The 25,424-nt window shown below is 43.8% G+C and overlaps 1 protein-coding gene across 1 annotated transcript; it reads left to right on the top strand.

Moving 5' to 3' along the window:
• Positions 1-23,773, top strand: LOC126252708 (cuticle protein 18.7-like). Its single transcript, XM_049953611.1, has 3 exons — positions 1-82; positions 19,320-19,531; positions 23,018-23,773. Exons 1-3 carry the CDS (start codon positions 1-3, stop codon positions 23,678-23,680), a joined length of 957 nt encoding a protein of 318 aa, XP_049809568.1. The 3' UTR covers positions 23,681-23,773.
• Positions 23,774-25,424: the final 1,651 nt, after the last annotated feature.

The following is a 25,424-nucleotide window of genomic DNA, read 5'->3' as shown; positions in this document are numbered from 1 at the left end:
ATGCAGAAGAAGAAGAAGGAGAAGAATAAGAAGAAGAAGAGGAGAAGGAAGAAGGACTTTGAAACAACATATGCTTTCGAAGGTAGCACAAATTAATCGTAAATCTAATATCTAACAGTCATCAAATATTCTGCACGAATTGGAGGAGGCCATTTTAAAATCTATTGACAGACGTTCGGTGTAGGGTGTAGTACTTGTCTCTAAGGAGAATAATTCCACTAATTACTGACACCGACGTCGCTGTGTGTGGTGATTATGAATTTGGAGCTGGTATGACGATGCAGCCTGCATCGAATTGATGTCGAAATGTGGCTCACCTCCAGATTGCCACGAGGTTGTCTGAGCGCCTTACGCAATTCCTTCGAACCTGGCGTCATGGCGATTAAACTTCGAGAATAAGATCTCGAAGGGCACTAAATACTTATTTTTTTCTTTATGCTTATCTTATAAAGAGGGTAATCTACATTGGTCATAAGTTTTTTCTCACTGAACAACTTCGTTTGACAGCAATAGCTCTCTTAATTCAGTTTCTCAGAACAGGATGGCGTTAAAGTCTGGATCGACTAAAAGTAATTTCACCTACTATACGCTAATAAAGTTTGTTTTCATATCTCACTTCCAAGGTTTATATTACCTCTAACTGCTTCGCGTATTAGTAGTTTGATGTAATAAACATCTACATACACATCTACATGCATACTCTGCATTCCACCGCACGGCACCTTGTACCACTACTAGTCATTTCGCTTCCCGTTCCACTCACTAATAGAACGAGGGAGAAACCACTATCTAAAATCCCTAATTTCTTGTATCTTATCTTCATGGTCACGTTGATGGCAGTAGAGTCGTTTCGCAGTCGGCCTCAAATATCGGTTCTCCAAAAATTTGCGCAATAGCAACTTGCGAAAAGACCATTGTCTCCCTCCGGAGATTCTCATTTGAGTTCATGAAGCATCTCCGTAATACTAGCATGCTGGTCGAACCTAACGGTAACATACGAGGTATGTCCACAAAGTAAGTTCAGTTTGGTTGTATAAAACAAACGTGTACCGATACAGAAAAAATATTTATTTACAAAAATCTGTAGCTCTTAAACTACTTTTCTACATAGCTTCCGAAATTTTGTAGGCACTTGTCATAGCGTGGCACAAGTTTTTGTATGCCTTCTTCATAGAAGGTTGCCGCCTGTGTATTCAACCATGTGGTAACATGTTCTTTCAGCTCGTCATCGTCGTTGAAGTGTTGACCACCAAGGACAGATTTCAGGCGTAAGAATAGATGAAAGTCTCTAGGAGCGATGTGTGGCTGGTCCCAGTGGAGGTTCGAGTCCTCCCTCGGGCATGGGTGTATGTGTTTGTCCTTAGGATAATTTAGATTAAGTAGTGTGTAAACTTAGGGACTGATGACCTTAGCAGTTAAGTCCCATAAGACTTCACACACTTTTTTTTCTGTAGGAGCGAGGTCCGGGCTGTACGGAGGATGATCAAACGCTTCCCCCGGGAGAGTTGTTTGGTCACATTCACCGTGGGAGGTCGGGCACTATCGTGGAAAAAAACAACACCTTTTGACAGTAATCCTCGTCGCTTGTACTGTATTGCACGGCGCAATTTCTTAATGGTCTCGCAGTAACCACGTGCATTTTTTGGCCTCGCGGTAAGATGGTTCAAATGGCTCTGAGCACTATGGGACTCAACTGCTGTGGTCATTAGTCCCCTAGAACTTAGAACTACTTAAACCTAACTAACCTAAGGACATCACACACAGCCATGCCCGAGGCAGGATTCGAACCTGCGACCGTAGCAGTCGCACGGTTCCGGACTGCGCGCCTAGAACCGCGAGACCACCGCGGCCGGCCTCGCGGTAAGAAATCAATCAGCAAAATGCCTTTTATATATATATATAAAAAAAAAAGCGGTGCACATGACTATTCGAGGTGACAAGATTTGCTTAGGCTTAACCTTCGTTGGGGATGAACTGTGCCTCCATTCCATTGTTTGCCGTACAACAAGGGCACTAAGTGTAAAGGTCCGCAGCTCGTGGTCTTGCGGTAGCGTTCTCGCTTCCCGCGCACGCGGTCCTGGGTTCGATTCCCGGCGGGGCCAGGGATTTTCTCTGCCTCGTGATTACTGGGTGTTGTGTGTCTTTCATCATCATTTCATCCCCATCGACACGCAAGTCACCGATGTGGTGTCTACCCGATGGGAGGCCCTAGCCACACGGCATTTCCATGTTTACTAAGTGTAAACTAACGGTTGTGCTTAATCTTCTCTTGAATTGTGTGAACCAGTTCATCAGTAAGCACAGACAAGGGTCCACTTCGTTCTTCACCGTGCACTTCATCATGTCCTTCATGGAACAGTCTGACCCATCTTCTAATCATTGAATCATTCATAGCATTTTGTCCGTAAACCTCGAAGATTTACCTTTGAATTTCCTTTGCCTTAACGTTCTTTGCATTTAGTAAACGAATCACAAATCAGATTTCACATGCGGCGGCATTTTAAATTACGGATGACATTATAAAGAAGTACTACAAAGCACACGTCGGCAGCAGCGATCTGAAAATGGCGTACGTCTTCTACTTGAGGCAGAGTAACTGCCGCGCACGCTCGGAACTGCGCTCGTAGCGCTGCCGCGGATAGAAATGGAAACGGAACTTAACTTTGAGGACGACCCTCGTATATGGCGGTATACTTGTGAATAGCTTCGATGTCTTCCTCTAGTCCGACCTGGAGGGAACCGCAGACATGCGAACAGTGCTCACGAACTGGTCGCACTGGTGTTCTACACGCCGTCTCCTTTATGGATAGTCCGCCCCCGGTAGCTGAGTGGTCAGCGTGACAGACTGTCAATCCTCAGGGCCCGGGTTCGATTCCCGGCTGGGTCGGAGATTTTCTCCGCTCAGGGACTGGGTGTTGTGTTGTTCTAATCATAATCATTTCATCCCCATCGACGCGCAGGTCACCGAAGTGGCGTCAAATCGGAAGACCTGCACCAGGCGAACGGTCTACCCGACGGGAGGCCCTAGCCACACGACGTTTCATTTCATTTCCTTTATGGATGAGCAACACTTTCCTAAAATTCTCCCAATGAAACGAAAGCGAGAGTGCGCCTTCCATGCTACCGACCTGACGTGCTCAGTTCATTTTATATCGCTTTGCTACATTATGTCAAGGTATTTAATCGAAGTGACTGTGTTGAGCTGCACCCCATTAACTCAGCATTCGAACGTTATAGGGCTGTTTATCCTACTCAACCTCATTAATTTACCCATTTATAAATTAGAACAAGCTGCCGTTCATCACACCAACTAGAAATTTTGTCTAAGTCATTCTGTAAATTCTGCAGCCATTGAACGGCGATACCTTTCCGTACACCATAGCGTCATCACCAAACACCCGTAAATTGCTGCTCACCCTGTCCGTCATGCCATTTATAAACGTAGAGAGAAAAGTGGTCCTATCTCGCTTCCCTGGGCACTCCTGGTCTCTGATGAACATTCGCCATCGACGACAATGTACTCGGTTCTATTACTTAAAAAGTCTTCGAGTCACTCACGTATCTGGGCCTAAACCGTATGCTCGGAGCTTCGTCAACAGTCTGAGATATAGAATCCGCCTGTTGCCCTCCATTCATGGTTTGTAGGGAATCATGTGAGAAGAGGATAAGCTATGTTTCTCAGTTCGTAGTGACTTTTGGAGAGAAATTTTTCTGTCTCAGTGAAGCTTACAATATTCGAGCTCAAATCATGTTCAAGAATCCTGCAGAAAACTGATATTAAAGATATTGGTCTGTAATTGTGCGAGTCAATCCTTTTACATCTCTTATATGCAGGAGCCATCTGCGATTTTTCCCATTTGTCTGCGACTTTTCGTTGGGCGGGAGATTTGTGATAAATGCAAGCTAAGTAAGTGAACAGTCCCGCAAAGTACTCTCTGTAAAACTAAATTGGGATTCCATCTGGACCCGGTGTCTTTGTTTTCAACTCTTTCAGTTACTTCTCCACCCATGGATGACAATTTATGTCCTCCATGTGGTAGTCTGTACGACTTTCAAACGACGGTATGTTTCTTTGATTAGTGATTTCCTAACGTGAAATTTTAAATTGCAGCTTTCCTTTTATTGTCTTCTGTTGACACCCCAGACTGGTCGACAAGTGACTGGGTGGAAGCTTTCGATCCGCTTAGCTGTTTTAAGTATGATAAGAATTTTCTCGGGTTCTCTGTAAGATCTTTCGCTGATCTATGGTGGTTGCAGCTCTTGTATGCTTCGCGCATTGATCTTCTTACGGATGCACGAATTTCTACTCACTTTTACCTGTCAACATTTGCGCACTCTTTTTATGCACCGGGAGTGCAACAATATTTGTTACCTCAGCATTTTACGAGCTTCATTATTAAACCACGGAGGGTCCTATCCATCCTTAATCCATTTACCTGGCGCATATGTCTCCAGAGCGCGATCTACAATCAGTTTAAACTTTGCTCACAAACCTTCTAGCCCGTTATACTGGAGCTAAATATGTCCATTTATTATCTAAGTGGGATGGTAACAACTGATGACCTGCTTTTTCTAGAATTAACTTTCTCTCCTGACAGATTCTTTAACTTAAGTAACCATCGTCGCTATTATAATATGAAGATCGAAAATCCCTGTTTCTGTAGTGAGAATGTCGATGAGATCAGACCCGTTTCTAGCTAAACAGTCTAAAATATTTCCAGTGCATGTGGGTTGCCTAATTTTTCAAGCCAGTTTTCCAAAAATAGATTACATTAATTTCATAAAAGTTTTCTCTTGTAAATGTATCAGAATATTAGATACATTGTATGTAGCCTACAGAGAATCATAATTTTCAGCATAGAATGTACAATAGTAATGTTATTTATTAGTCACGAAGAACTGCAAAAAGCAGCGTGTTGAATGAGGCTTCACTTGATGTCATATCTTGCCTTACTTGATAACCTGACTGATCCACAGCTGTATATCTTGAAGCAAAGAAACTGATAGGCAAACTGACATCTACATACTGAATGGAAATCGTTTAAATAGTTGAATGACAGCCTTACGTCATACTTATTGCGTCCCTTACATTTTGCTCTCACGGCGTTTTATATGTTGCAAACATGTAGAATGTTAGAGAGAGTTGAAATCTTAACTACAGAGGTACGAAATTCTGTTTGCAGTAGATGTATAATTCATTTAAAATCCTCTTTCGACCAACCAGATTTAGGAATTCTGAGATTTTACTGAAATGCTTGTGGTTAACTCTAGGAGTATCATTTTGAAGGTGTAGGACCAATTCCATTCCCCAACACACCTACTTTTTCTGCGTCTCTAACGATCTCGTCAGCTACAGGACGTTAAACGATGATCCTACTTCCCCATTTTTACACTTTCATAGAGAAAGAGAGAGAGAGAGAGAGAGAGAAACGTTGTATACTTGTTTTCTGTGGAATTCATAAAGAAACGGCAACAGCTTACGAACACACAAAACAATTGTAGGGTACCTTCGAGTTTGTTAGGAACAAAAAGATATTATAAGAATCAACCAAGTTAAAAACTGGACGCTGTCATCTATTTGTATCTCAAGAATTGCGGGCAACTGCTGCGGGATAGCAATTCATAGTGTCACTGAAGCGACAATAATAGACTACTCGACTTGGTACTGTGAAACCAGAGTGTCATTTACTACACGAAATACACTTGAGAAAAGGAAAAACGTTTTCACAAAGGATGGCTTAAAATCTAACAAGTCAGTAAACTCTGAAACTTTCTCTGATCTCCCGATCTGAACCACATACAGCGCGTAACCTGAGACCTGTTGTAACTTGTAGTACCTTTATAAACAACATCAGTTGGCTGATAATAGATTTTCACTGAGAATGGCATTTCCTCTTGTGGTGCCGGACCCAAGAACCTGACCGATGTGCCGCAGAGAGTGCAGGTGAACTAATTATAAGCCTTTGGCAGTGAATTCTGCTCGACTTCCTCAGTTGAAAGTGATAAGAAAAATTACGTGGGATCAGATCAGAAAATAAATGTTACCGTAGCAGCGGTAAAGCATTACCATTGGTGGATTGAGGTTTTAGTTTTAGCCTGAGTGTTAGTACTATTTGTTCATCTAGTAAAACGAAAGTAGTGAATAGCGATTAACAAAGCTTGATTTAAGCACCACAGTGCACTGTGGAAGTAGTGCAGTGACACCTCAGTAATTCGAGTCCCGGCAATTCGAGCATCTGTTTAATCTCAGGTGGATGACGGATGGACGAACTGAGCGTACATACATTGTTCACAGTCGTTCCTGCTTCACCCGCTATTGTTGTTTCACCCACCGCCAGTCAGCTAATGGCAGCTCAGGCTCAGAGCGGTGTGTGTGTAGTCGAGTCGTGTTACCTATTTATTATTGTCTCTGCCGTTTCTCGCCAATATGAGCGCTGTCTCTTGAAAACAGAAGAGATGAAAGTCTTAGCACTGAAATGCTTGGACAAAATCAAAAACAGTAACAATTACACAGCAGTTTATGTAAAACGTATTTGTTTACAGTGCAATCTTTGAGTTTCTACTAGAACATTATTTCTAAAGCGAAATCTAAGTAATACGTTAATAGATGAAATAACTTTTGTTTACTGTAATAATACTGTGAACATCAAGTTCTGAAACTGTTTTTGAGTAGAAGGTCTCTAAAAGTATCACTCTTCGTGTAATTTGTTTTTTTTTTTCACAAATTCGACCTCCATTCAGTCCCTATATCTCGAATTACCGAGGTTTTACTGTCCTCTGCCCTTTGATCTCACGGACTCTGTCAATTGCATGAGGAGCTACAATTTAAGGTGGTCTCCAGACCACTATTCAGCTTTATATTTCTCACATAACCCTGTAATAGCCAGATGTGCTAGAAGAAAATATACAAGGACATACCGAGGACTGACTCCTGAACTTTGGACTTCCGTTTCATACTTGATCACATAGCGACCAAACCACTTGGTAGAAATTTATATAATTTTGTATTAAGATTTAGTTTAGAGCAAAATATACCAATTTGAAAGTGACAAAATAGCTTATTGAATAATAGAAAAAACTGCATTTTGATGAAAATGCTGAAACACCTTCAGTTTCAGACTGCTGATATTTGTTTATCTGCTGGATAGTACTATTTTCATGTCCTCGTGTTGTCTGAGTGAATGACGGAATGAGTACGGCATGTATATGGAGTATGCATTATTGAAATTGTTAACAACTATATATGATTAGTGTGGGAATCAGGCTAAGTAGCCTCAACGAGAGTCACACATACGGTGTAAAATGACTGTCTAAGGCAGCTAGTGTTTCGGTATTTTAGGCTAACAATACTTACTTCAGTCCCTCAGAAGATTAAAATGGTGTTAATTTGCATTTATTTGTGTTTTTGGGAATGTATTATTCTGCAATTTCTTCGAAATTGATTTCGGTATTGGGATTGGTTGTGTGAGTCCAAATATAAAGCTGACTGGCTATTCTGTTAATTGGCCAATCAGAAAAGAGATCTTTCTCTCTCTAATTTAATACTGGGAGACGAATTTCACGTCTGAGTTGAGCCGCGTCTCTGGTCAGATATTGCAGTTCTAGTCATTTTCGTGGAGACTGAGAGAATGTTTGTTTTGGATAATTTGATTAATGGTTACAGCTTTATGTTCGTTCGTGGATGACTTTCTTTCGGAGGGTATAAGTTTCTAATGGCGCGTTGCGGAGTCATAAACTTGAACTCTCATACTCACGAAAGTGAGGGTCTGCGTAGTAGTAGTTATTAAACACAATGTGATTTTATAACCTGCCTTCTAGCTGATGAGAAGTGGAGAAGTGCGGTACTTTCAATAACAGCTGGCTGCTAGAGAGGAAAACAGTTTGTGTGTGTGTGTATGTGATGCCTAAGAATGGAAGGATTAGTGCAAACTCTGCATAGTTTCTTCCTTCCATTTTTGGAACAGTTAGTTACGACGCACTTGGTAGCAAATGTGTGTACACAAAGTGACAACACAGAAATGATATTTCAATGAAAGAATTTTTCTTCATTCAGCAATTATAGCGCCCTTGGTCGTGATATCACACGGCTCAAGGGAGGCAGTGTCACCTGCCCTGTCCTCCGCTTCAGCAAATTCTTGTCTGACGCATCCACGTTTCGGCGATGGGTATCCATTAACCAGCACGCCGGTGTGAAAGGATGGCTATGTTCAAACAGTGACCCACACCTTCACGGCTATAGCGTAGAACCCATGCCCAGAGCTATGAGCGAAGAGCCCAACGGCGCTTTTCCAGAGAAAGACACCTTCGGAATGGCAGAAACGGTGGAAGTGGCAACCTATCCTCTCTTTGGTTAAGTCGAAGGCGACACCACTTCCTCGTTGAAAAGAGAGGTCTTCAAAGGCCAAGGGAGTAGACCTTGTAACCTCCCCCTCACTTATCGACCTTAATGACAGTGAAAAATTAAACCGCGTATACCTAATGGAAATTTGGGAAAAGCAATCGTCACCGAAGTTAATCTGTCGGTAAAGAGGGAGGAAAGGGTTGCATCTAAATGAAAGGAAAAATGCAAATGAACTGGTGGAAATTAATTTTGAAAAGGGGTAAAGTTAATAAAGAAAGTAAATGTGCGGCCGTTACGTTAACAATTAACTAGCGGTAATTAGATATTTGAGATTTGGGGGAAATTACGGTCACCAGTCCTAAGGACAATTACTATAGTAACTGAAAAAGAAAGGTTATTACACTAGAAGCGTGGCAACTGAAGGTTGACACGTGTAGTGTGAAAACTGAAAGTTTGTCAGAAGTAATAAACTTCGCTACACTCTGACTTAATTTAGCAAAAGAATTAATAAAACCGGAAAATCGAAACTTAATTTAGTGACTGAAGTTAATAGTGAGCTTTCTTTCTGAAGCACATCGAAATTCAGTAAAATACGGTTAGTCGTGGACTACCTCAACAATCATTTCAAAAGCTACTTGAATCTACGCAATTTAGAAATAAGGGATTTAACTTTGAACTTGAATTAAATGATTCTGAACAATTAATAATAGTAAATTTTAGTACGTACCAAGCTGAGCTGCAGTCACAGGTAAGCTAAAATACGTTAACAAAACTCGCACCTTTAATTTGTGCTTGTGTAATCTAAATATTGTAGCCAGCTATGAATACCTTAACTGAACTTTGAAATTAAAGCAGTGAAATCGAATGATGCTGGCGTTTGAATTTCAACGACACTCGCGTTCATCCCGGAGAAGGAATGGACCCTGCTTGGTAATGCAATTGGGACAATGAGCAACAAACGTTCATGCTAAGTTGCTGTAATTTTGTGATGCAACAATTTGAAAAGTTTGAAAAGCAGAGGTCTGCCATACTGTTCTAAAACTTTACGTGCTTCCAGTCTTCCTTGTTGGTTGATTGAAGGTTTGAACCCGTCGATCGAGGAGGTGGCGACAGTCACTCATTGTCGGCCGTCGCTGTTGCAGAAGCTGGATGTTGGCGCGCCTTCTTCTCGACACGGTCACCAGACGAAACGGGCTCTTGATGTGCGCCAGCTAATGCTTCCCGTCCGCGACACCATGTCAGAAACTATCATCGCAAGTCGAGCGCAATTACATGCTGCCAAACCCCGAAAGCGCGGCAACTCGCGGGAGCTTCACACAACACACCTGCTCCACTCGCTACTCCAGCCAGACTCTCTCTCTCTGCCCGCGCTCCACGCGACAGAGTTAACACTACCAAAGATCCTAAACACTTTGGTTCTCCACATGACCTATCGATATATTAGTTCGATAGCATAGTTTTCCCTAGGCCAGACCCAGCGTATAAATACAAATAATATTCACAAAACAAACCAACATATATATATATATATATATATATATATATATATATATATATATATATATATATATATATATATATAACAATTACAATATACAAAGGCACAGAAATGTCATATATTCAGGTAACAAAATAAGGAAAAAATTTATAGTACAATAAATGGAAATAGGAGGATATGCATTTACGGCGTTACAACCTCAATAGAAATTCCTCATCTGTGTAGGCCCAGCACGTCAACAGCTAAGTATGAGTGTATTGCTTTCAGCACGAGAACGAGACCCGAATTAAATAAACCAAATGTAGACTTGTCTTCATATGCCTCTGGGACAACCGTTGGAGTCCGATGCTTACGCTGGAAACATGAGATGGAATTGTAAACGTGACAACCGTACAAGGCATGGACCTAAACAGCAGAATAGATTAAGAGTGAGTACTCTAAACGTCTTAACAATAACTGGAACGATAGAAGAGGTAATAGATTTGATCGAGAGAAAGCAAAGTATATACTTGGAATAAATGAAACAAAATAGAAAGGAATGAGGGGAGAATGCAATATACACCCGCTTCGATGTCAAAACATGGCAAAAGGTGGAGTGGGACTAGTGCTTCATAGGGGCAGCGATGATGCAGATGTCACCTACAACAATGAAGTCGGAACAAATACGGGGAAGAATAATTTCATAATTGTACAAGTGTGTGCCCACAACAAGGATTTAGCGATAAGAAAAAAGAAGTCTTCTTTCAGGAACTGCGAGATCAAGTCCAGGAAAATAACGCCATGGTAACGGATGATCTGAATGCCCAGATTGTCAGATTGGAGTAGACAGATCTGGATATGAAGAGGTGCTGGGTGTTTTTTGAAATGGAAGAATAAATGCTGAAGAAGATCGTGTGTTAGCCTTCTGTGTAAGAAATAACCTCACCATAAAGAACGCTGCCTTCATGAAAAGAGACATCCTTAAAACGACCAGATATCTCTGGGATGGAAGAAGCAGTTCAGCTGTCGGTTATGTGGCAATAGACAAACATCTGAAGGAAGAGTAAGAGATGTAAAAGTTATATGGACAGAATCATTGGACAATTATCATAGACTCCATAGATAACATTAAGGAAAGAGTGACTATCACAACCTGTTCCAGAAAAATGGCAAGGATTAAAGAGTGGAGACTGAAGGAAGCAGAAAAGAAGAACATCTATCAAAGTCTGGTAACTGGAAAGTTAGTACCCAGTGAAACAGGTAGTGCAAATGAAGAGTGGGAAGCATTTAAGTCAACGTCAGTAAATTACACTGTACAAGTCTGTGGTAAAATAAGTGGTAAAGTAAAAATAGATGGAAATCAATTCATGGAAAGACAGGGTAAAGAAAGGTATTAAATAACGGAACGTAGCAAAGAAAATGAAAGATGCGGAGAAACAAAAACATATCCAAGAGATTAAACCAGCAGATGTTTAAAAGCTATCCACATTTGTACAGTCATATAGAAACAAGAAACTTAGGGTTAAAAACGTTATGAAGGAAGAATAGAAGGGAAGCTGGGGACTATTCACTAAAAGACTAGCGAAGGACAGCAGTGGAAACAAGAAAATGCTATACATATTGGAAAAAGCAAAAGATCAAATAGTGAAGGTATAAAAGCAATAAAAAGAGAACATGATAGTACAGGTTGCAAAAGGGATCAGAGCAGAGATGAAAAAATACTTCAATGAATACTTTAATGAATGACAAGCAAATAATAGAGGAAGAATAAGAAATAAAGGATTTAATAGCACCTGAAGTGGAACAACCAGCTATTACCTGGGCAGTCTTCGAGAATGCCTTGAAGCAGATGATGGAAAGCAAGTCAGCCAGGCCAGATGAATTGGCAGCAGACATGAAGAAGGCACCATGCATCCAAGGAATTTGATGGCTACATCGAAAACAGAGAGTCATTTGGAAGGAAAATAACGAACCAGATAACTGGAAAAAGGGGATTATAATACCAGTGTTCAAGAAAGGAAATAGGAGAAAGTGTTCTTATTATAGCAGAATCACCCTGTTGTCACACTGTCTTAACATATTGGTACTGATTATTGAGAAAAGAGGAAGACCGTTGTTAGAAAACCAGTTGGACGAGGAACAACATGGATACAGAAGAAGCTGAGGAACAAAAAACCCCTTATTAGCATTAAGACACATAATGGAAAAGTATTAGGAAGCGGGTAAAGATCTCAAAATCTTGGTCCTGGGGTTAGACCAAGATTGTGACAGTGTTCTAATGTGCAAGATTTGGGAGTGTTTAGAAAAAGCAATTGTTCCTAATTTCCCACTAAGCAAAGGGCAAATGCTATATAAAGGCTTCAAAACTTTTGTACAAATGGGTAATGGTAGATCGAACTGGTTGAGGATAGAGAGAGGAGTGCTACAGGATAGTAAACTTTCCCCATTACGTTTTCTTTGTACTTATGGATGTGAATATAAACGAAATCAAGGAGGCGAAAAATCGTCTGGTGCTTTAGTCCTTGCTGATGGTGGAACTATTTGTAGAGAAACAGATGTTGAGGTACAGGAAAGATTAGATGAACGGAACTCCAAGTCTAAAGAGTATCTGCTGACAGTAAGCAAGAGCAAAACTGTACCAATGATTATGAGGAGGACATCCAGCGAGGGAAACCTGATGATAGATGGAGAGACAATTGCATTATCAATTAAGTACAATACAAGGAAATGGAACTGTCAGTCTCCGACTTCAGAACAGAGTAAGAAAGGGATCTGAATTTTTTCACCAAGAGCACAACCTTGTGTGGGACAAAAGAGTTCCTGAGAGAGCCAAACAGACCATGTTTAAAACGTATCTCCTGCCGATTATGACATGGAGTGGTATGTAATTAACAAGCCATATTTGAGCAGGTTACAAGCATGCGAAATGAAGTTTCTGCGATCAGTCTTGCAGAAGACTAGATGAGATGAAATTAGGAACGAATATATCAGGGAAGATGTGCAAGAGGAACTGTCAGTGAATGAGAGGTGAATATCGGACGGTTTAGTTGGTTTAGACTTGTGAAGAGGATGATGGATAACCGTTTGCCAAAACAGTACTTGAATAGAAACGTACAGGAGAAAAGACCAATAGGACGAGCCAGAAAAACACGTATGGATCAAATTAAGAAAGTTCTGAAGACTCTAGGATAAAACTGGGAAACAATACCAAACCAAGAAGTATATCAAGATAGAGATTAATAGAGGCAAATTGTTATAAACGTTCTTCCCGGCTCGCTGTAAGGATACGAAAATGATTATGATGGGCAGTTACAGTGAAACCTGTAAATATTAACTTACTTCTTAAAAATAACGAATTTAAATAACTCCATGGACCTTTCTAACAAATGTACACAGCTGATTTTTACTTCATGGCAGGCCGTGCATCTGAAGAACTCAGCAAGGTCAGCAACTTCTGTGTTAGTAGGAAGGAGCATAGAAGACTTTCGGGCCGCCTCAAGACTGAATGTTGATTGCTGCGTGTGCTGATTCATTAGTCACAATAAGTCAAGTGCAGAAAAGCAGCATGTCTGGTGAGCCACTATATGGCTCACATCTACCTCCGATTGTCACCTCTCGCCTGTGCTGCTTTAGAGGGCAATGTATTTACATCTACATCCATACTTCGCAAGCCACCTGATGGCGTGTGGCGGAGGGTACTTTGAGTACCTCTATCGGTTCTCCCTTCTATTCCAGTCTCGTATTGTTAGTGGAAAGAAAGATTTTCGGTATGCCCCTGTGTCGGCTCTAATCTCTCTGATTTTATCCTCGTGGTCTCTTCGCGAGATATACGTAGGAGGGAGCAATATACTGCTTGACTCCTCGGTGAAGGTATGTTCTCGAAACTTCAACAAAAGCACGTACCGAGCTACTGAGCGTCTCTCCTGCAGAGTCTTCCACTGGAGTTTCTCTATCATCTCCGTAACGTTTTCGCGATTACTAAATGATCCTCTAACGAAGCGCGCTACTCTCCGTTGGATCTTCTCTATCTCTTCTATTAATCCTTTCTGGTACGGATCCCACACTGGTGAGCAATATTCAAGCAATGGGCGAACAAGTGTACTGTAACCTACTTCCTTTGTTTTCGGACTGCATTTCCTTAGGATTCTTCCAATTAATCTCAGTATGGCATCTGCTTTATCGACGATCAACTTTATATGATTATTCCACTTTAAATCACTCCTAATCCCTACTCCCAGATAATTTATGGAATTAACTGCTTCCAGTTGCTGACCTGCTATATTGTAGCTAAATGATAAAGGATCTTGCTTTCTATGTATTCGCAGCATATAACGCTTGTCTACATTGAGATTCAATTGCCATTCCCTGCACCATGCGTCAATTCGTTGCAGATCCTCCTGCATTTCAGTACAATTTTCCATTGTTACAACCTCTCGACATACCACAGCAACATCCGCAAAAAGCCCCAGTGAACTTCCGATATTATCCACAAGGTCATTTATGTATATTGTGAATAGCAACGGTCCTACGACATTCCCCTGTAGCACACCTAAAATCACTCTTACTTCGGGAGACTTCTCTCCACTGAGAATAAAATGCTGCGTTCTGTTATCTAGGAACTCTTCAATCCAATCACACAATTGGTCTGATAGTCCATATGCTCTTACTTTGTTCATTAAACGACTGTGGGGAACTGTATCGAACGCCTTGCGGAAGTCAAGAAACACGGCATCTACCTGGGAACTCGTGTCTATGATCCTCTGAGTTTCGTCGACGAATAGCGCGAGCTGGGTTTCACACGATCGTCTTTTTCGAAACCCATGCTGATTCCTACAGAGTAGATTTCTAGTCTCCAGAAAAGTCATTATACTCAACATAATACGTGTTCCAAAATTCTACAAGTGATCGACGTTAGAGATATGGATCTATAGTTCTGCACGTCCCTTCTTGAAAACGTGGATGACCTGTGCCCTTTTTCAATCCTTTGGAACGCTACGCTCTTCTAGAGACCTACGGTACACCGCCGCAAGAAGGGGGGCAAGTTCCTTCGCGTACTCTGTGTAAAATGGAACTGGTATCCCATCAAGTCCAGCGGCCTTTCCTCTTTTGAGCGATTTTAATTGTTTCTCTATCCCTGTTTCGTCTATTTCGATATCTACCATTTTGTCATCTGTGCGACAATCTAGAGAGGGAACTATAGTGCAGTCTTCCTCTGTGAAACAGCTTTGGAAAAAGACATTCAGTATTTCGGCCTTAAGTCTGTCATCCTCTGTTTTAGTACCATTTTGGTCACAAAGTGTCTGGGCACTTTGTTTTGATCCACCTACCGCTTTGACATAAGACCAAAATTTCTTAGGATTTTCTGCCAAGTCAGAACATAGAACTTTACTTTCGAAATCATTGAACGCCTCAAAGTTGACCTGTTTCTAACGTGGATTAGGAACATTATTCAATAAATAATACCTCACTATTCTTTCCTGGGAAGATATAAATTCCTGAAGGGTTGGAATTTGTTGTCGGTATTAATAAACATTTCTTTCACACGTAATAATTTTCTCCATAGTCCCTATCACGTTCTGTGGACTTACGCAGGTGTTGTGCAAGAGCTTGTATTCCCTACAGGTGAAAGCTCTTGTCCTTTGCTCTTAGCCTAGTGCTGACTGCATGAATTACGATTTTATCATCTCGAAAGTGTGCCCCACGTGTTGAATCCTTAAGTGGACGAAATAGATCAGTCCAATACGGGATGGATGCTGAGACTTGTGTGTGGGCGTGCACTGTTGTGTTGAGTAACGATATCTTTAGGATTCTTCTCAGACCGAACACGTCAGAAAGTGTTATTACGTTTATTCGGAGTCTTCACATACGCCACTGATTCAGTGATTGATCCCTTTGGCAACACAGCCGCGAGAATAACACCATCATTGTTACCAAGACTTTACCGGCAGAGAAAGCTGCCTTGAATTTTTTTTTTTTTTTGGGGGGGGGGGGGGGAGAAATTGTGGTTGATACCCATGACTTTCTTTCTGGCTCAGAATGATGCATCCCTATTAAGTCACTTGTAACGACCATTAATAGAAAGACCTCTCCATTGACCTTAACTGCTCTAACTGTTCAGATGAATCGGTTCTTCTTTGAATCTTGTGGTTTGTTGTGAGCATTGTCGAACACATCTGGAGCACACGTTTAAATATGCAAGAGTCTTAATCACTGCACCTGCACTTTCATTCCTGACCAATAGCTGTAGAATCAGTTTTCCGGTGCTGGTCTTTACAAATTACGGCATCCGTGAAGTTCACTAAGTCGAGAGTAATGGCTGTGGCAGGACCTCCCAAACGTGGCGGATCGTGCATCTCCGTTTCCACACTTTTGAAAACTTGTGATAAGGTCTTATGGGACCAGACTGCTGAGGTCATCCGTCCCTAAGCTTACGCGCTACTTAATCTAACTTAAACTAACTTACGCTAAGGACAACACACACAGCCATGCCCGATGGAGGACTCGAACGTCCGACGGCGGCAGCAGCGCAGACTGTGACAGGACGTCCGAGACCGTGCGGCTACCCCGTGCGGCCTTTCCACACTTGCTGACGGTTAACCGTCTTAACGCATCACCTAACAGTAATCCTATCAACTGCATCATTAGCGTATTCTTAACACAAAAGGGATTTCTTTTTCCGCAACGAAGAATTAAAGTACAGTATGAGGCTTGCAACGAGTGTCTTCGGTAGATGCTATTTCGATGGTTCACTATGATTCTGCGATCTGACGGAATTATTCGAAACTTCACAAATGTGCAGAAGAAACATCAAATTTGGAGCAGTTAAAAGGACGTTTTCATATGTATACAGGGTGGTCCATTGATCGTGACCGGGCCAAATATCTGACGAAATAAGCGTCAAACGAAAAAACTACAAAGAACGAAACTTGTCTAGCTTGAAGGGGGAAACCAGATGGCGCTATGGTTGGCTAGATCGCGCTGCCATAGCATGTTCTAGCAGCACAGGTAGAGTATCCCGTATGAAATCGTGATAACGTGCTCCATTGAGCGTAGGTGGAAGTACATGGGGCCTAATCGAGACATCACCAACAATGTCTGCCCAAACGTTCACAGAAAATCTGTGTTGATGACGTCATTGCAAAATTGCGTGCAGATTCTCGTCAGCCCACACATGTTGATTGTGAAAATTTACAATTTGATCACGTTGGAATTAAGCCTCATCCGTAAAGAGAACATTTGCACTGAAATGAGGACACATAGTTGGATGAACCATTCGCAGAAGTGTACCCGTGGAGGCCAATCAGCTGCTGATAGTGCCTGCACACGCTGTACATGGTACGGAAACAACTGGTTCTCCCGTAGCACTCTCCATACGGTGAAGTGGTCAACGTTACCTTGTACAGTAGCAACTTCTCTAACACTGACATTAGGGTTATCGTCAACTGCACGATGAATTGCCTCGTCCATTGCAGGTGTCCTCGTCGTTCTACGTCTTCCCCAGTCACGAGTCATAGGCTGGAATGTTCCGTGCTCCCTAAGACGCCGATCAATTGCTTCGAACGTCTTCCTGTCGGGACACCTTCGTTCTGGAAATCTGTCTCGATACAAACGTACCGCGCCACGGCTATTGCCCCGGTCTAATCCGTACATCTATTGGGCATCTGCTAACTCCGCATTTGTGAAGATTGCACTGACTGCAAAACCACGTTAGTGATGAACACTAACCAGTTGATGCTACGTACTGATGTGCTTGATGCTAGTACTGTAGAGCAATGGGTCGCATGTCAACACAAGCACCCAAGTGAACATTACCGTCCTTCAATTGGGCCAACTGGCGGTGAATCGAGGATGTACATTACATACTGACGAAACTAAAATGAGCTCTAACATGGAAATTAAGTGTTTCCGGACACATGTCCACATAACATCTTTTCTTTATTTGTGTATGAGGAATATTTCCTGAAAGTTTGGCCGTACCTTCTTGTAACACGCTGTATACAGGGTAGTCCATTGATAGTGACCGGGCCAAATATGTCACCAAATAAGCATCAAACGAAAAAACTAGAAAGAACGAATCTCGTCTAGCTTGAAGAGGGAAACCAGACGGCGCTATAGTTGCCCCGCCCAATGGCGCTGCCATAGGTGAAACGGATATCAACAACGTATTTTTAAATAGCAACCCCAATTTTTATTACATATTCATGTAGTACGTAAAGAAATATGAATGTTTTAGTTGGACTACTTTTTTCGCTTTGTGATAGATGGCGCTATAATAGTCACAAACATATGGCTCACAATTTTACACGAACAGTTGGTAACAGGTAGGTTTTTTAAAATCAGAATACAGAACGTAGGTACGTTTGAACATTTTATTTCGGTTGTTCCAATGTGATACATGTACCTCTGTGAACTTATCATTTCTGAGAACGCATGCTGTTACAGCGTGATTACCTGTAAATACCACATTAATGCAATAAATGCTCAAAATGATGTCCGTTAACCTTAATGCATTTGGCAATACGTGTAACGACATTCCTCTCAACAGCGAGTAGTTCGCCTTCCGTTATGTTTGCACAAGCATTGACAATGCGCTGACGCATGTTAGTCGTTGTCGGTGGATCACGATAGCAAATACCCTCCAACATTCCCCACAGAAACAAATCCGGGGACGTCATATCCGGTGAACGTGCGGGCCATGTGTCTTTACAAGTACGACACAACATGTGGCTCATGCACGATGGAGCTCCTGCACATTTCAGTCGAAGTGTTCATACGCTTCTCAACAACAGATTCGGTGACCGATGGATTGGTAGAGGCGGACCAATTCCACGGCCTCCACGCTCTCCTGACCTCAACCCTCTTGACTTTCATTTATGGGGGAATTTGAAAGCTCTTGTCTACGCAACCCCGGTACCAAATGTAGAGACTCTTCGTGCTCGTATAGTGGACGGCTGTGATACAATACGCCATTCTCCAGGGCTGCATCAGCGCATCAGGGATTCTATGCGACGGAGGGTGGATGCACGTATCCTCGCTAACGGAGGACATTTTGAACATTTCCTGTAACAAAGTGTTTGAAGTCACGCTTGTACGTTCTGTTGCTGTGGGTTTCCATTCCACGATTAAGATTTGAAGAGAAGTAATAAAATGAGCTCTTACATAGAAAGTAAGCGTTTCCGGACACATGTCCACATAACATATTTTCTTTCTTTGTGTGTGAGGAATGTTTCCTGAAAGTTTGGCCGTACCTTTTTGTAACACCCTGCACATCGAAGGCTGGAAAGAAAAATGGTTGGAACATTGTTTATTGAAAGAACCTCGTAAATGAGAGCGGAAGAAGAAATTTGCATAGTTGTTTGGTGACCGGTCACCCGCAGCGGATCCGGATGAGAACAACTTGACCGGGGTCCCTGGGTCGCGACGACGCGGAAGAAGGGGGGCGAGGTCGCCGACGCGCTGCCGGTGGACAGGGCCCAGGTCGTCCTCCGCGTCCAATCAGAGCGGCGTCCGGGGCGGCCTTGGCGCGCTCCTCTGCCGTGGGCGCCACACGCGACGCCGCGCTGCTGCGCTGGTCCCGCCCGGGTCCTCGGGCGACGAAGAGGCGCGGCACGCCACCAGGCCAACGAGGACGCCGGTCCATATATAAGGCGGCCGGCGGTCTGTCTCGGCACAGTTCAGCAGCTGCAGCCGTCCACAGCATCATGAAGGTCCTGGTAAGTCACCGGTACTCCTCACTGCGACTACTGGCAGATTTAGAGTAACCAAACTGCAGGAGTTTCAGTAATCGCGAATAGCAAAGTACAGTATCTTTAGGAGTACTTCTCGCAAGTGTTGGGAGCAGGTACACAAGAACTCAGAGACATCCAGGAATTAGGTGAGAAGCAGCAATTAAAGGAAAAATTAGGAGACAGAAAGGGTATATTGCGCAGTCATAATTGAAGTGCAGCTATTCAAAAAGGTTGGGTATGGGTTGTAGCTATTGTATGACAGCGAAACTTGGTACAGATTCTAATGAGTTAATGTGGATCCGATTTACACTGAAAAAAATTTAGTTCCAATTTTGGCCACCAGGTGCAAATTTGCCGCTGTGGATGCAAGAGAGACGTATAGAAGTGCTTCCATATCTAAAACAAAAAATGGTTTAAATGGCTCTGAGCACTATGGGACTTAACATCTGAGGTCATCAGTCCCCTAGAACTTAGAACTACTTAAACCTAACTAACCTAAGGACATCACACACATACATGCCCGAGGCAGGATTCGAACCTGCGACCGTAGCGGTCACGCGGTTCCAGACTGAAGTGCCTAGAACCGCTCGGCCACAACGGCCGGCTTCCATATCTAAAGGATTAGGAACAAGAAGTGGACAGAAAAGATTAAACAAGTGAGAAACGACAAGATGCTGGCGGCCAAAACAGGACGGTACTGCATTAACGCATTGGCATACCTACCACGTTTCGCTGCCATACGATAATTCTAGCCCATACTACACCTCCGCGAGCAATTTCAGTTCAATTACAACCATCAGGTAATATCACATATAACGCGATCTCGGCTAATCATCAGTTGAGCTGTGCTGCAAGAGAATACTGAGGGTTAGATGGACAAATGTGATAGCTAATCAGGAGGTACTGAATCGAATTGAGGAGAAAACAAATTAATGGCCTCACTTGATTGAAAGAAAAGAAAAGAAAAGAAAAAGATAGTTTTAGGGGCCACGCGGGAATAGCCGAGCGGTCTCGGGCGCTGCAGTCCTGGACTGTGCGGCTGGTCCCGGCGGAGGTTCAAGTCCTCCCTCGGGCATGGGTGTTTGTGTTTGTCCTTAGGATAATTTAGCTTAAGCAGTGTGTAAGCTTAGGGACTGATGACCTTAGCAGTTAAGTCCCATAAGATTTCACAAACATTTGAACATAGATTTATGGGACACTTGTAGAGGCCTTAAGGAATCAGTTTGGTGACAGGAGTAACGGTGATGAGTATAAACGTAGAGGGAGACAAAGGCTAGACTACAGCAAGCAGGTTCGAATTGGAGTAGGCTGCAACAGATCTATGGAAACGGAGAGCCTGGCACAGAATGGACTGCATTAACCAGTCACCGGACTGAAGAGCTCAACAAACAAACAACATTGGGTGTAGTTGATATGAATGAATGAGAAAATTACTCCAGTGTTTCTGAAGTACGGGTATAAGGCCACGCACTTTGGGTGAACGATTGGCATGCAGGTTATTTTAGTCGCCAGCCCTACTCTCTTTACACACTTATTCACTCACGAGTTACGATACTGCACATCCTCTGAAAGTCCTTTCTTCAAATTTTGCCACTGCCATAACTGATTTACAAAATCTTTTGTCAACTTTATCCTTTTTATAACACCTGTCTGTCCCCGTCCGTTGCCTGAGAGAAGTAAGTTACTAACAACATCTACATCTACATCCATAATCCTCAAGCCAACATATGGGGTAAGGCGGAGGGTATTTCGTATATCACCCCCGTCCTTTACTGCTCCAATCGCGAATGTAAGTCTCTGTGTGAGCTGGAATCTCTCGAGTTTTACCGTCTTCGTCTTTTCGCGAGATAACATGGGAGGGACCAGTGGCTTGGTTTACGATTTTATTGACGTACGCTCTCATATTTTTAACAGTGAAACTTTCTACAATGAACAACGTCGCTCCGTCACTGTAGTTGGTTGAACAATTGCGTGACATTTTCACGCTTACTAAATTAAATTGTTACGACCCCCCTCTGCTCTTCTTTGTATCTTCTGCGTTTCCTGTATCGATTTCATCTGATAAGGATTCCAAATAGGTAGCGGCAGCTATTTATAAAGCACCTCATTGTTAGGTGGACTTCACTTTCTGAGGATTCTTCCATTGAATCACAGCCTGGTTAAAAAATGGTTCAAATGGCGCTGAGCACTACAAGACTTAACATCTGAGGTCATCAGTCCCCTAGAACTTAGAACTACTTAAACCTAACTAACCCAAGGACATCGCACACATCCATGCCCGAGGCAGGATTCGAAAGTACGACCGTATCGGTAGCGCGGTTCCAGACTGAAGCGCCTAGAAACGCTCGGCGACAGCGGCCGGCAAGAGCCTGGCAATTTTTCTTTCCTACTATGTGATCTCCCCCATTTAAATCGGTCTATACGCATAAACTGAGATTTTTAATGTCTGTAATTGCTTTTAGTGTTTGTTTGAGAATACTGTAACGCTATAACAACGATTATGCCTGGTTAGGTGTAAGAGAGGGCGTGAAGGTCCTAATCTTACCAGGTAAAATAAATGCATAAATAAATAAATAAATAGATAAATATTTGCGCCTAGTTACGTACTCCACGCTACATTTGTTAGTCTTGCGAGTCAACTGTCAGTCCCTTTACCAAGTGTCCGTCTTCTGCATGTCCCACTGTACTTCTCTAAATTTTCTTGATTAGGTTTCAAAAAAGTAGATTCGTCATTACTAATATTTCGATTATAGTGCCTGCACTTCACGCGGGTATCGACTATCCAGACACAAAACGGGAACTACCTTCATCCACTTCAATCACTTTGTTATTTCAAGGTTCTCTATTTCTAATAGACGAATCGAGTCATCGTACGTGTCCTTATTTTAGATCACCTGGATTGAAAGTCCCAAGTGATTAACTTACTTGTCAGGCATAAGCGTATGTAAAGAATGACGAAGTTATAACTGTGATTCTCAAACGGCTTTTAGGACAAACCGCATCATCTCGATAAGATGAATCCCTGTAGTTTAACTTCATATTGACGAGACTCTATAGGGAAGGGCTTCTAGGCGAACTAGAGATAGAAGCATCCTGGCATTCGTCTAAAGTGGTTTGTTGAAATGTCGGGAAATGAAGTTGTGATGGCTGGAACGAGATTCACTTCCCAGTCTTCCCTAATACTGGGACGATGTATTAACTATTACGCCAACTTGTGTAGTTGTTGAAGTAGAAGATTACATCCAAAAACTACAACCCAATTGAAATACTGAGGAATGCTTTATGTAATGTTATCAGATAAATAGCAGTCAGAGGTCATTATGTATAAGCCTTTCCCCACATCGAAAGGGAAACTGTGAAATCTCACTGCATAGACAAGTTCAGGATTGTTCAGCCAGAAGTGTGGGGAATGACGTTGCTACTTTATGGTTTGCTGCGCCATCACGTTGAGTGATACCTTCTGGTTGGCAGGTCGTCCTGAGCGCCGTTTTGGCGGTGTGCGTCGCCACCCCCGGATACCTGTCGGCGCCTGCGCTGCTGGCCCGCGGCATCGCCGCCCCCGGCCTCCTCGCCGCCCACGCGCCGGCGGTCATAGCCGCCGCCCCCGCTGTCGTCCGCACCATCCCTCCTGGCGGCCCCGCCAACATCGTGATCGGACCTGGTGGTGTGCCCCTGGACACCCCTGAGGTGGCCGCCGCCAAGGCGTCGCACGCCGCCGCCGTCGCCGAGACGAGGGCCCGCGACGCCGTCGTGAACGCCGCCCCCGCCGTCGTGGCCGCCGCCGCCCCCGCTGCCATCGCCGCCGTCCCCGCCGTGATCGCCGCCAGGACGCCTGCCGCCACTGTGCTGGCCGGCCACGGCCTGCTCGCCCCCGCCGCCGCCCTCCGCTACGCCGCCGCCGTGCCGGCCCTGCGCTACGCGGCCGTCGCCCCCGCTGCCCTCGGATACGCCGCCGCCCACACCATCGTGGCGCCGGCCCCCATCCACCCCGGCTACGCCGCGTACGGACCGGCCAACATCGTGATCGGACCCGGCGGTGTACCCCTGGACACCCCTGAGGTCGCCGCCGGCAAGGTCGCCGACGCCGTCGCCCACCTGGAAGCCAAGGCCCGCAACGGCGTCCTGCTGGGCTGAACTGTCCCCGTGTCCCGACAACCCTACGACCAAACGGCAATCACTTCTCATGTATATACCTGAAAATGGATAAATATATTTATTTTCTGCAAACATTTGACTTCTTTATTACACCAGTTTCCTTGCAGAAAGAAACACCGTCAGTGGTGTCAGGGTAATCGCCAAAGTCCTACGCAGTATCGAATACTTTACACTAACAATTACATATATGCTGATTCCATGGCGATGTTACAAACTTCCAGGGCTGATGGAGACGCGTAAACGTATCAACCTGAAGTAAGGGACACTGGTCGAGAAATAGCCGAGTCGAAAATTATAAGCGAAAATCGTTCTGATACCTCTGACAGTGGAACACACCCAGGTAAATGTATCAATCTGAGGTAAGGGACACTTGTCGAGAAATAGCCGAGTCGAAAATTATAAGCGAAAATCGTTCTCATACCTCTGACAGTGGAACATACCCAGGTTCTTGTTCCATATCCCACTTGTCATTCGTCAACGGATACGGATCCAACATGATGGATCCTAACCTTACTTCGACTGAGTGCTTGTCAACACTTGAAACAGATATACACTAAGATGGTATTTGTTCTTTCGGACATGTTAAGACTCACTGGCCACTTGACCATCTTCTTCTTCTGTGTGAATGCACAAACAGTGCCCGAACTCTTACGGGAATCGGCAACGCGCCGCGAGTAATGAGTATAATGGACGGGGGCACTACGAATGTAGTGCGGGACAATACGTTGAGAGTATGGGTTTCGCGGGAGGCGTGCCAGAGATAAATCCCTGCAGTCGAGCTATCCTCTGTGTCCTCGGTGACTCAGATGGATAGAGCGTCTGCCATGTAAGCAGTAGACCCCGGGTTCGAGTCCCGGTCGGGGCACACATTTTCATCTGTCGCCGTTGACGTATGTCAACTCCTGTAAGCAGCTAAGGGTGTTCATTTCATTGTAACTTGAGACAGACATTTCCTGAAAAGTGGATAGGCAGAGCCGGTTCTGTTTCGTAGCCTGCTCCACCTTCGTCACCCCACTTGAGTCCTTCTTGTGGCGTACTTTGAAAAGTCTTGTGTACGAGACGCCCGTCGCGACTGACGAGAATCCCATGGCGGGAATACTCGCTGCCTGCGACACTATTCAAACGACACAGCGAATACTACACTCCTGGAAATTGAAATAAGAACACCGTGAATTCATTGTCCCAGGAAGGGGAAACTTTATTGACACATTCCTGGGGTCAGATACATCACATGATCACACTGACAGAACCACAGGCACATAGACACAGGCAACAGAGCATGCACAATGTCGGCACTAGTACAGTGTATATCCACCTTTCGCAGCAATGCAGGCTGCTATTCTCCCATGGAGACGATCGTAGAGATGCTGGATGTAGTCCTGTGGAACGGCTTGCCATGCCATTTCCACCTGGCGCCTCAGTTGGACCAGCGTTCGTACTGGACGTGCAGACCGCGTGAGACGACGCTTCATCCAGTCCCAAACATGCTCAATGGGGGACAGATCCGGAGATCTTGCTGGCCAGGGTAGTTGACTTACACCTTCTAGAGCACGTTGGGTGGCATGGGATACATGCGGACGAGCATTGTCCAGTTGGAAGAGCAAGTTCCCTTGCCGGTCTAGGAATGGTAGAACGATGGGTTCGATGACGGTTTGGATGTACCGTGCACTATTCAGTGTCCCCTCGACGATCACCAGTGGTGTACGGCCAGTGTAGGAGATGG

Source organism: Schistocerca nitens, chromosome 4 (genome assembly GCF_023898315.1).
Source record: "Schistocerca nitens isolate TAMUIC-IGC-003100 chromosome 4, iqSchNite1.1, whole genome shotgun sequence".
Classification (NCBI taxonomy): domain Eukaryota; kingdom Metazoa; phylum Arthropoda; class Insecta; order Orthoptera; family Acrididae; genus Schistocerca; species Schistocerca nitens.
The sequence above is the reverse complement of the archived record's forward strand: the minus strand, read 5'-3'. Positions and strand labels throughout refer to the sequence as shown.

Excerpts from the sequence above, each read along its gene's own strand:
- LOC126252708 (XM_049953611.1), top strand. The coding sequence starts at position 1 with ATGCAGAAGAAGAAGAAGGAGAAGAATAAGAAGAAGAAGAGGAGAAGG. Across the intron at positions 83-19,319 it reads AACAACATATGCTTTCGAAG|CGGCGTCCGGGGCGGCCTTG; the intron begins GTAGCACAAATT and ends GTCCAATCAGAG. Across the intron at positions 19,532-23,017 it reads ACAGCATCATGAAGGTCCTG|GTCGTCCTGAGCGCCGTTTT; the intron begins GTAAGTCACCGG and ends TCTGGTTGGCAG.